Below are 12362 nucleotides of genomic sequence, written 5' to 3'. Positions count from 1 at the left end.
AGACCCTCATGGATTGATAAAGACCGTTTAAATTCATTAATCCACAGTGATGCACTTCAGTGTGCTCGAGAACTGGCAGATGTGATGACCTGTGAACATTCCACCATTGTACAAAATTTGCATGCAAAGGGGAAGGTTCAAAAAACAGATGTACAAGTACTGTATGCTCAAAGCCAAAACCACAAAAACCGTGGATAGCAATATGTGTATCTCTGCTTTCCCGTCGTCAACTGGCTGGTGAACAACAAAAGCGATTCCTACACTGTATTCTTACTGGCGACGAGAAATGGTGTCTCTACACAAACATAAGGAAAGGAAAGGAGTGATTCAGCCCAAACAAAGTAGCAACTCACCATAAAAAGACCTGCAGCAATCCACACAAGTTTATGTTATACATCTAGTGGAACAGCGACAGTGTGATGTACTATGAATTGCTTCCACGAAGTCTAACCACCACTGCTGACATTTGTTGTCAACAACTGAGACGCCTTGAAAACCCAGTCTAAGAATAACGACCAGAAAGACTACATGAAGTGATACTGCTCCATGATAATGCCCATTTGCATTCTACTAGACTGATAATAAGCACCAGACAAGAGTTGTATCGGAAATCATTCCATACCTGCCTTTTTCACCTGATCTTGCTCCTTCAGATTTTCAACTTTTCTTCTCTCTATCGAACAACCTTGAAAGAACAACTGTTTTAAATAGCGAAGGAGATAAACTATTGATGGCTAAGGTCTCTATTATGCTCATCTGTTGTGTTTATTAAACTCATGGAAAAACGCTACAGACTTGTGCACCAACCCAATAGTAACACTAAGTTTTCAACTAAAGGATAGTCTATGATTGATGTTGTACAGTAATCCTGTATCTCTTCCAACATTCTAATGATTCGTAAGGTGCTGATTTATTTAATACATGCGTTTGTGATAGGATTTTTACTGGAATTTATGATGTTTTGTAGACGTTGTGTGTAATTTCCTTTGATATTTCTATATTTGCTATATCTATCTTGAACAAATAATATTTGCCTGAGTATTTTAACTTCTGACGGCACCGACCGAATGTAGATCTACAGATGCCCAAAGTTGAATAAAGCATTTGTATTTGTACCAAGAAAACGATATTATTAATCTTATCATCATTCACTCTGTGGCAGTACGTAATGGATTACTCTCTGAAAGTCGATTATAGAATTGCTTAAAGTAGGTTTTCGTATGACATAAGCCGTTTTTCTTTGAGTACCTTCTTTTTTTCCTCCAGATGTTGTACCCAATTCGTTACAATTTACCACTGCGATAATAAGCGTGCTATCATTCGTGTTGCCTTACATATAGCGCAACATGTGTCTGTCCGTCGAGATGTGAAGTTCCTTCTCTGTAACAGAATTTCAGAGGCTAATCGTAATGACGCGGTATATTGCCAATAAATCTAAGCACTTTCTGTACTTGCAACTGGGACTTTGTGACTACGCTTCATAGCCTTAACCAACAGATACTTCAATGTGTCTGTATGGCTTGATGGACTGATTTATTTTTTATTGATCTCATACTTAAAAGCTCCTCCAACTGTATGGGTGTTACAAGCAGGTCAGGTAAACAAACTCCCCAGAGAACCGGCGAAAGCAAATGTAAATAGCTGCGAATTGTGTTCCCGGTAACATGAAATCCACCAAATTCTGCTTTATTATACCATCTGAGTCATAGGTTTCAAGAATTCCATCACATTGCTTTAAGTATGTGGGAGACAAGCACAACAGAATATTAAAAGTTTCAACGGTGAGAGGACAGAAGATTTTATCTTTCACTTAACATGTTTGGAGGAAGCGTTTCTTGACAGTATGTGTGACTGTTTTGGTGAGATGAGTGCAGTGACATAAGGCAGAATAAGATTTGTAAATGTGTGGTTCATTATTCGCAAGTGATGAACGGTAGGCGATTTTCGAGGTCTTAATGGTTGAATATAGTCACATGCTTCAGTAGTTTGTCAGACGTATCAGTTCAGATTTATAAACTAGTATGAAGCGCCGTACAGTAATCCGTCAGAGGTATCCAAATATGCTTTAAAACTTCAGAAGTGTTGAGTTTTTCAAGGTTTGGCGTAAATGTGGTTGGTGCCTAATAAGAGTATTTGTCAACATAGTTAAACACCTGTTGCCGCGGACAAAAGTTGTGATAATGTTAAGAAAAACGTCAGTAAAGTGAAAGAATTACAAATAACCAGTTTGTTTATTTGTAAAATGAATTGAAGTAGCTGTTGTATTTAATTTCCTAGGGTGTCAACAGGGAAACTCTGCATTAATACACCGAAGTGCGTCGCTACCCTCTCCGTAGATGATTGCAAGCAGCTTTTATAACGAAAGTAGATAAATCAGAGTTATCATGATTTGTATATCTACATTCGGTTTTGCGTTATATTTATAAAATCCTTGTACAGACTAGAACGAATTTGCTACTAATTCGAAAGGGAGTGTGGAAGACTTGTAGTCAGTCTCGACAAGTCAGTGCAACCATTTCTGCTAGGCACTCGTTCGTTAATAAGCGAACTTTTTATTATTTGCAGGATATCATCATGTAGAAGTTGCGATTCAGTTCCCAAGAAATTTAATGACCTCAGATGAAAGGAAATATTTACATGTAAGATGTGTGTGAAGGACATATTAAGTTTTCATCATGGAATATCATAATTTAGCAATGTTTCTGCTTTGATTACTCCAAAGGCAAGTCAGTGGAAAGTACCTTGTTTATTTCACACAGTAGCATGTCATTCAGAATTAGTAAAACATTAAAAAATTCAACATTTTGGTGGAGTTAAAGGTGAGGTACACAATGCCATCTTCAAATTGCAGAAATGACGGAGCTCGGTGGCAGGTTCAGCAGTGCAAAAGCGGCAGACTATGATCGGCAGTTTGAGGAAGACCTTGAACGTGCCAGAGCACTTAGTCTTGAAAGTTTAGCATTGGAAAAATTTAGGCAACAGAAGGAGCTTGAGAAATTAAGAGTGAAAACACAAAGTGTGCCAATAACAGGTTTGTCAGAATAACATATCAGTTATTTAGTTAACATCTTCGATCCTTTCGTTAAATATCTTGCTGTAAAGAAATAATCTTGCTTACAGAGCAGTTGAAATAAAAATTATGTGTGAAAGTGAGTGCATATTAACTTATTGATTTACAGGCTATTGTAATTTTTGCCATTAGATTGTCATAGGCTAAATTTTCATTGTGCGGCCTCTCATTTATTCGTCATGTGAAGTTTGTTGATCTTTCTTGCTTATTTTGTTGGGAATGTAGCACGGAGGTATCAGGACTTCCACTTCTGCTTCAACCAGTCTTCCTCTGTTTCATTGGTGCATTTTGACGTGAAGACAAATATAGCTCTGCATATAATCATTTGATTATAAGTTATATATCTGTGCTGAATTAGTTCACACTGTGATGTATTATGACTTGCATGTAATATTGTCATTCTGCTGCTTGAGTGATCCAGTGCCATAAATTGCAAAACTGTATGGTTTCTGGTAGCATAATTCTTACTCTGTTGAACTATATATTGTAGTGAGTGGAAGGCTCTATGTGTTTAATTTTTTTAATGTAAGGTACTTTTGTACCAATAAATTTGTCCCTGAATGACTGTTTTATCCCTTAAATTTATGAATTTAATTAGTTGACTCAAAGTGATTCATATGAAATGCAAAGGTGTGGATTCCAGCACTTAATTTTCAAGCCAAATCAGTGCATGTAATGTAATACTAATTTAGGTGCAAATAAATTTGTCCTTTGGCCATTCTGCACAGTAGTAGGCCTATAGGATTTGTACAGTGCATTAAAGCTTTCTAATCAAAAAAGAAGTCTAGTGCCATTGTGGGTACGTTTTTCATATGGAAAAAAAAAATTATCATAATTCATGCATGTAACTAAAACCTATAAATAACTTACTGCACAGAGAAATTACTCTCAAAAAGGCTCAAACAAGCACTCCAAATATTCCACCATTCACAAAATTCTACTCTGTCAAGATGCTGCATATATATTTGTACCTGCTAACAAACAAAAAGAAGAGCAGCACATTAACAAGACTGAACCTTTGGATAGCAATAGCTCTTTACACCCCCCCCCCCCCTCTCTCTCTCTCTCTCTCTCTCTCTCTCTCTCTCTCTCTCTCTCTCTCTCTCTCTCTCTCTCTCTCTCACACACACACACACACACACACACACACACACACACACACACACACACACACACACAGTACACCGTGCCAGTGGCTACTACAGCCCTTCAGTGGCTTGTGGTGGGTTTGATGAGGGGTGAGAAGTGATAGGGTTGCAAGGGAGGGAGGGTGGGCTGAAGAAGGGTGATGAGGGGCTGAGAGGGAGAGGCCATAGGTTGACAGCATACACATGCAGCATGGGCACATACAACATGTCCAGTCGTGAGCTCAGGTTGCACATGTCGAGGATGAGAAGTGAATTGAGAGTGGTAGACGAGACAGAGAGAGAGAGAGAGAGAGAGTTCTGGTGCCAGATTAATGAAGTTGCAGTACTGAAATAGGGATTGAGGTGAATGTGGGGCAAGGAGCTAATAGAGAATGTGATAAATAGGACTACAGGAACAAAGAATGTGTTGCAAGAATAGCTCCCATCTAAGTAGTTCAGAGAAGCTGGTGTTGGGAAAGAAGGAATGGAGAATTAAGAGGGCAAGGGCTGTTAAGCAGCCATTGAAACTGAGCATGTGCTCAGCTGCCTGTTCTACCACTGGATGGTTAACTCTGCTTCTGGGCACAGTTCGGTAGTGACCAATGATGCAGATTGACAGCTCGTTGGTTATCATGCCCACATAAAATCCTTTGCAAAAATTGCAGCAGAGCTGGTGTATATGACACGACTGCTTTCATTGGTGGCTCTGCCTCTGATTGGTTAGGACTCATTGTAGTATGTACGAGGTGCATGTATTAGACAGATTTTGCAGCCTGCTCTTCTACAGTGGTATGACACAAGCAGCAAATCCTAGTTTAGCTATAGCTCCAACCTCTTGCAATGTTCCTATCCTGTGCACTTGCTGTGCTTCTTCATTCTGAATTCCTATCCTGCACACCTTCCGCCTCTCCCTTTTGCGTTACTGTCCTGTGCAACTGCTGCCTCTCCTTTCTGCATTCCTGACACATGCACTGGCCCACCTTCTACCTCTCCCTTGTACCTCCTACTCAGCTGTCGGGCACTCCCTCCCCACTCTCTGCCTTCTTTCTCCTCTCACCCATCTCCACTAGACACAATACTCACACCAGTCAAGCTGCAGATGGGACCAATGACTTCACTGGCAAATTATTTTTTTAAATATGTTCAGCTCTAGCATACGATGTTTTTCGTAAACTGATGTTCCTATCATCTGTTTACATATCATAGTTTTACTGACCTTATACATAATGATTTTTGGGACATATAAAAGTCATTTGCTAATTGCATTTATCTAATAATCTGATTGCTGATGAACAGCACATAAATTTTGATGGCATGCAGTTGCCAAGGACAATGTGTTTTACATCTGTACATCCTTATTCGCGGCATCTCGCTGATTGCCATAAGAGTTTGAGCTAGGAGTGCATCTGCACTGAAGAGATCATTGGCTGTCATCACCTTCATTATATATAAATAAAACAGAAAGAAACTTCCACATGGGAAAAATATATTAAAAACAAAGATTCCAAGACTTACCAAGCGGGAAAGCGCCGGCAGACAGGCACATGAACAAAACACACAAACACACACACAGAATTACGAGCTTTCGCAACTGGCAGTTGCTTCGTCAGGAAAGAGGGAAGGAGAGGGAAAAATGAAAGGATGTGGGTTTTAAGGGAGAGGGTAAGGAGTCATTCCAATCCCGGGAGCGGAAAGACTTCCCTTAGGGGAAAAAAAGGACAGGTGTACACTCGCACACACACACACACACACACACACACACACACACACACACACACATACATCCATCCGCACATACTTCCCCTAAGGGAAGTCTTTCCGCTCCCGGGATTGGAATGACTCCTTACCCTCTCCCTTAAAACCCACATCCTTTCATTTTTCCCTCTCCTTCCCTCTTTCCTGACGAAGCAACTGCCAGTTGCGAAAGCTCGTAATTCTGTGTGTGTGTTTTGTTCATGTGCCTGTCTGCCGGCGCTTTCCCGCTTGGTAAGTCTTGGAATCTTTGTTTAGAACACAACAACCAAGGAACATTATATTACACACACAAAACTCTGAGTCTATTATATTTCACATGATGCACTTTATTGCTGTCTCACATGAAATATACTGTTCAAACAATTGCAACTCCCCCTTTTGAATATATATTTTGTGGTTTGCCTTCACAAGATAAACCAAAAGAGCCCCACAATGTTTTCAAACTTCTCTTTGTCCAAGGGTTTTGTCAGAAGGTCAGCAAACATGTCTTCTGTGCGCATGTAGTCCATGGCGATGTTCTGTCGCTCTTTGTGGTCCTGAATAAAACGGTGCCTTATATCAATATGTTTTGTCCTAGCACTAGTGACATCATTTTTAGTTAGGTTAATGGCTCCTTTATTATCATAGAAGATCGTTATAGGTCCCACAATTAAATTGGGTTCTATTTCACATATTAATGTTCTTAGCCACAATGCTTTCTGTGCAGTGCAAGATAGCGCCATATACTCGGTCTCTTTGGTACTCAATGATGCCACATTTTTTTTGCTTTTGACAGGACCTTGTAATGAGGGCCCCCATTAATTTAAAGCAGCAGCCAGTAGTGGAGTGCCTTTCTCCCAATTCACTCCCCCAGTCCTCATCACTGTAGCCTTCTAGTTTTGCATTACCTTCTCTATGGTATCTTAATTCGTGGTTTGAAGTTCCTCTTAGATATTGGAATATCCTTTTCACAGCTGTCCAGAGCTTTTCTTCTGGGTCTCTGCAATATCTGCTCACTGTGTTGGTGACAAAAGCAATGTTGAGTCGTGAAGTTTGAGACATGTATAACAGACTCCCTACTGCTTCTAAATATGGAACATTCCTGTCACATTCCACATCTGTTTCATTTATATTTAACTTCACTCCTACTTCCATTGGAGTAGTTTTTGGTTTACAATCACTCATGCCAAATTTCTTTAAGATTTTTTTCTGTATTTGATGATTGATTTATGTTCAATTCTTGTCTCTCCTCATCCTTTGTGATCTGCATACCTAAATAATGTTTAACTTCTCCCAAATCATGCAACTTAAACTTGGTTTGCAGTTGTTTCTTAAAAATTCTCATTTGTCTTTAGTTTTCAGTCAGGATAAAGAAGTCGTCCACCCATATTATTATTATTATTATTATTATTATTATTATTATAAATACTTTTTTGCAAACACGAAATCTTTTTCCTTTCCGATCTTGTTTTCATGACTTCTCTTGGTGGAATGACATATATCTCCTCCTCCCAGTTCCCCATTTAAAATGCTGTTTTTATGTCCATATGATGAATTGTTAAATTTTGTTTTGCTGCCAAGGCTAAAAGATATATCAATGATGCATATTTAACTACAGGTGAAAAAGTTTCTTTGTAATCTACCCCTTGTTTTTGTGAATATCCTTTTATTACAAGTCTTGCTTTATATCTTTGGTGATGAATTTTCAGGGCTCTTCAAAGTGAATACCTATCTTGCCTGTAATGGTTTATGTGCTAGCTTATTTACCCATTAAAAGGTTTCTTTCTGAGAGAAAGATTCCAGTTCCCTCTCCATCACTTATTTCCATTCTTGAGAGTTTGGGCCGCTCATTGCTTCTTCTACTGTTGTTGGCTCATCATTAAAAAACTGGGCTGCATACATCTCAAAATCCGGATATTTTTTCGGTTTTGGTACATGAGAACACCATCTTACATTGTTCTCTTCATTTTGTGCATTCTCAAACTCATTGTCATCATAAATAGTCTCCATTTGCCTTTGACTGTCCTCTTCCTGTTCTTCACTTTCTCTTTCTTCACATAAGGTTTCACTCTCAGAACTAGGTGCAGTTAACTTAGTTGTCTTGCCCTCTTCAGAGTCCTTTCTATTTTCAAAGGATATTACATTTCTGCTTGTAACTATCCTTTTATCCAATGGGTCCCTTAATCGGTAGCCCTTTGAACTCTCACAATATCCTACAAAAATATACTTTTTAGCTTTTGGGTCCCATTTTCCTCTCAGCTGTTCTGGAATGTGCATCATTGCATCACACCCCAAAACTGTTATATTGCTTATGTCAGGTTTCCTTCCTACCCATATCTCATAGGGGGTTCTATTCCTTAATGCTTTTGTAGGTGATCTATTGTTCAAATATACGGCTGTTGATATCGCCTATGCCCAAATATCTTTTAATAATCCAGCATCAGTTATCATGTTCCTTGCTTTTTCGACAATGGTCCTATTAGTCTTCTCAGCAACCCTATTTTGAGATGGGCTTTACCTTATGGCAGTTTGATGCCTGATTACCAATTTCGCCAGAAGTGTCTTCGATTTCTGGTTAATATATTCTCTCCTGTTATCAGACCTGATGGTCTTAACCTTCTTTCCCACTGACCTTTCCACCATATTACAGTATTCCTCAAAAGTGTCACTCGTTTGGTCTTCGGAACTAAGAAAATAAACATGAGTATATCGTGAATAATAGTCAATCAACATAAAATAACAACTCCCACCTATGGATTAGCACTCCATTGGGCCACATACATCTATAGAGATTAACTGTAAGACCTTCACAGATTTGCTTTTACTAGTCTTAAAAGGTAGCCCTGCTTGTTTTTCTTCTATGCATACCTCACAAGGGTCCTTGGAAACACTATAATTTTGTATTCCCTTTACCATGTCCCTTATTAAAGACATACTCTTTCTATTTAGGTGTCCAAGTCTGCGGTGCCATAAAAAACCTTCCACTGAGTATACTGAATGACTAACACTTCTATGTTTACTGTCAATGGTATCCAACTTTAAAAAAACCTTTCGTTACTTGCTGTAGTTATAACGTTGATTACTCTTGCTCTGTGCATGTCAAAAATTACTTTATTTCTCTTCTTGACAATTTCCCATACAGACAGTAGGTTATTCGCAAAAAAAAATTTCATAGTTGTTATCGTGTGCTGTAGCCATATTCGTTTCCCATTTACACTTACATGTAGGTCTAGTTTACCAGCCAAATGACATTGGAGCTTTCTGCCATCAACAGTAGATATTCCCATCCGAGTTTTATCTTTATCATCATAAAGAAGAGATTTGTCTTGAATAATATGCACAGATGCACCTGAGTCTAAAATACAGTCCAGTTTACAATTACCCACATCTTCATCACCTTTATTATTGGTCCCTCTCTCCGGCTATCAGCAGTATACCTCTTTTGCTGCGTGTCTGACCTTGGGTTTACTTTTTCTCTGCACTGAGATAAAATATGCCTCTTCTTATGACATCTATAGCACCTCACTGAATTCTTCGTTCTGTTTTTTGAGTAAAGAGTAGATGCAGTTTCCTTCTTCAATACATGAGAGCTTGAACTACTCCATACATCCTGCAGGATTTTCACTTTACCACTGTCACCCGTGATCGGTATACCTGAGCTTTCCAGCCCCATAATCATAGGCGCACACCTTTCAGGCAGTCCTTCCAACAGTAGTGTCCCTATCCATTCCTCAGCAATCTCAAACCCAAAGATTCTCAGTCAGTTTTACGTGACTAATTTTGTCGACATATTCATCTGCGGTCTTGCATTTGTCCAGCTGAGTGGTAATTAACTTGCGTAATAATCCTACTTCCCTTGTAAGACCTCCATCCTCAAATGCACTTCATAATGTCTGCCCAACTTCTTTCGCTGTCACAGCCTTTTCAGTGTGGGCATAATTCCAGTGAGTCAGCCAGTAATACTAACTTTGATTTTGCTTTCCTATCCTTACTCAGATAATTCTGATCTGTGGATTTCATTGTCCCATCCACCACATCCCATAGGTCATCCAAATGTAAATACACTTCTACTGCAAATTTCCACATTGCGTAGTTTTCACGACCCTGAGTCTCTCAATCTGCAGAATTTGTGCTGCGCTCATTTTAATGTCTACTTTAATCTTTCTTGATGTAAAGAATAATAACAAAGAGTTGCATTCGTCTTGTAAGGATAACTCGCACTTCATGCAAGCGCACTAGTTGGAACTTTTCCAATACTCTCTTACAACAATATTATGGATATACTTGTTCCAAATGCATTTCTGGGCCCATAACCTATTAGAGTCAACACAGTTGAATAAGTAATAGTGAGTAAAAGACATTTAGTGGCAGTAACTATATTTGCACTTCCAGGTAAAATACATCGAACGCAATAACCAAGGAACATTATTCTACACACACAAAACTCAGAGCGTATAGTAGCACCAGAGAAGCTTATTATATTTCACATGATGTGCACTTTCCGCCATCTCGCGCAAAATATATAGTTCGCACAATTCCAACATATAAGACAAATTTGTCACAGAACAGGTAGATGTACGATGTAGGGCCGTTCTATACCAAGTGGTCTGATTTTGGATAGAGTTCTCACGCAACCATCGCAGATTTTGCTGAAATTGTGTGTGAACATTTACACATGTTCCTAATAAACATTGGTAAAGTTTCATCTTCTGCAGAGGTAGTCATTTGTTTGATCCCATAGCACAGCCAACAGCAGTGCCCCCGTGAGTTTTTGGCAGCTTTGAGACATATATCTGGCAGTATTTTCTTGAGTGGAACAAAGCTACGCCATCTTGTTCAACACTTTATGCTCTCTGAATGGAAATAATAATAAAAAAGATTTCCTGAACAGTTTTCATATGGACAGTTTGAAGCAAACTTAGCTGAAAAGAATAGATGCATGAAAAAAGGTGAAGTTTGGATTTCTATACCTCCAGAAGTAATTGTGGACTAAACCTGAATCTTTGCAGGTATGAACTTACGAAGGCACAGTCTTAGAATACAAAATTTCGTTGTACTACTGCATTCCAATAATTTACAAATTGTTGGCAATTTGTGTAGAAACACCAAAAGTGGCTATTTTTGGCCCACTTCTACAAGAAAAAACTTTTAAAGTACTTTCGTTGGAAAGACCGTGTTCTGAACCACTTAAAAATCTAGATGTAGTTTTGCAAAGTGGTCATGTAAGGCTCTAAAAATTACGACAAAGTAGAAGCGCATTGAAAGTAGGCCCATGTTGTTCTAGTACTCAAATCTAATGGCTTTTATGTTCTACAGCTGTGTAGTACTCTTTAGATAATATCAAGAATCCAGATGACTAGGAAATGAGCTTGAGTCAGACAAATTGCAAACACAGAGTTGGTTTAAAAAGAAAAAAGACGTCCATCAAGCACTGAGCTGTAAAGAAATTTTTTTTATAAAAAATGAAATGAAATCCAGTAAAAATAATTTTCTCTTTTTTTTCTTGTGACTCTAATAATTTGAGGTAATCCCATTGAAAAGTGTAATCTTTTGGTTTCTGTCTTCTCAAAATTTCTTTCCAAACAATCCCATGATGTCATCTGGCCGGCAGAATATTTATTTTCTCATGATATTTTATAGCCAGTTAATGAAACCTGTAAAAAAATTCAAGTTGACCGAAGTAAACAGAAGCTTAGGATTCTAAAAGAAACATTTTTATGCATTGACCTGTAACACTTACATAAATGTATCCTCAGGCGTGGGATCCTGTGTAAAGAAACTCTTAAAGAGTCTTGGGAAACTGTTGTTAAGAAACCCACCCATGGCCACTGTTGCACAGCTATCGGTTGTGACTCTTGTGAGGTTTACAGTTTTCTCTCTTTAAAAGGAACCCGTTGTGGAGAAGAGCAACACATTTATACAATTTTTCGTCAGAACACGAATGTCCAGCACAAGCCATGACCTGTGCAAACACAAAGTACATCAAACCTTCAACTGGAATTAAATGAGCACATCAGTAGAGTTACACAATAAAAAAAAAACCATCCTGACAATTATCTATAACATGAATCCACTCCAAAATGTCAGACTGCTATGAACTTCATTTACACAACGTGAAAATCATGTAAGACTTGCAGGCTATTTGATGATGTGTGCTGCAACTGTTATGCAACAGTATTACTACCATGATCTCTACTCCCTTGGTAATGCACAGTGTGAAATTTATAACCAGTTTGACTGTAATTACATCAGAAAAGCAAATGTCACAATGATTCATCTACATCCATACTCCGCAAGCCACCTGTCTGTGTGTGGTGGAGGGTACTTTGAGTTCTCCCTTCTATTGCAGTCTCGTATTGCTCATGGAAGGAAAGATTGTCAGTATGCCTCTGTATGGGCTCTAATCTCTCTGATTTTATCCTCATGGTCTC

The 12362-nt window shown here is 38.6% G+C and overlaps 1 protein-coding gene across 1 annotated transcript in view; it reads left to right on the top strand.

The window, feature by feature from the left end:
* The first annotated feature begins 1815 nt into the window (after positions 1-1815).
* Positions 1816-12362, top strand: part of LOC126282227 (phosphatidylinositol 4-phosphate 3-kinase C2 domain-containing subunit alpha) — a 249561-nt gene continuing 239014 nt past the window's right edge. The window contains exons 1-2 of the mRNA XM_049981793.1: positions 1816-1933; positions 2852-3031. Coding sequence (XP_049837750.1) covers positions 1927-1933; positions 2852-3031 — 187 coding nt within the window. The 5' untranslated portion in view covers positions 1816-1926. The remainder of the gene's footprint in view (positions 1934-2851; positions 3032-12362) is intronic.

The sequence above is a fragment of the Schistocerca gregaria genome, chromosome 7, assembly GCF_023897955.1.
Source record: "Schistocerca gregaria isolate iqSchGreg1 chromosome 7, iqSchGreg1.2, whole genome shotgun sequence".
NCBI classification, from domain to species: Eukaryota; Metazoa; Arthropoda; class Insecta; order Orthoptera; family Acrididae; genus Schistocerca; species Schistocerca gregaria.
Note: the sequence above shows the minus strand (reverse complement) of the source record. Positions and strands in the feature narration are given on the sequence as shown.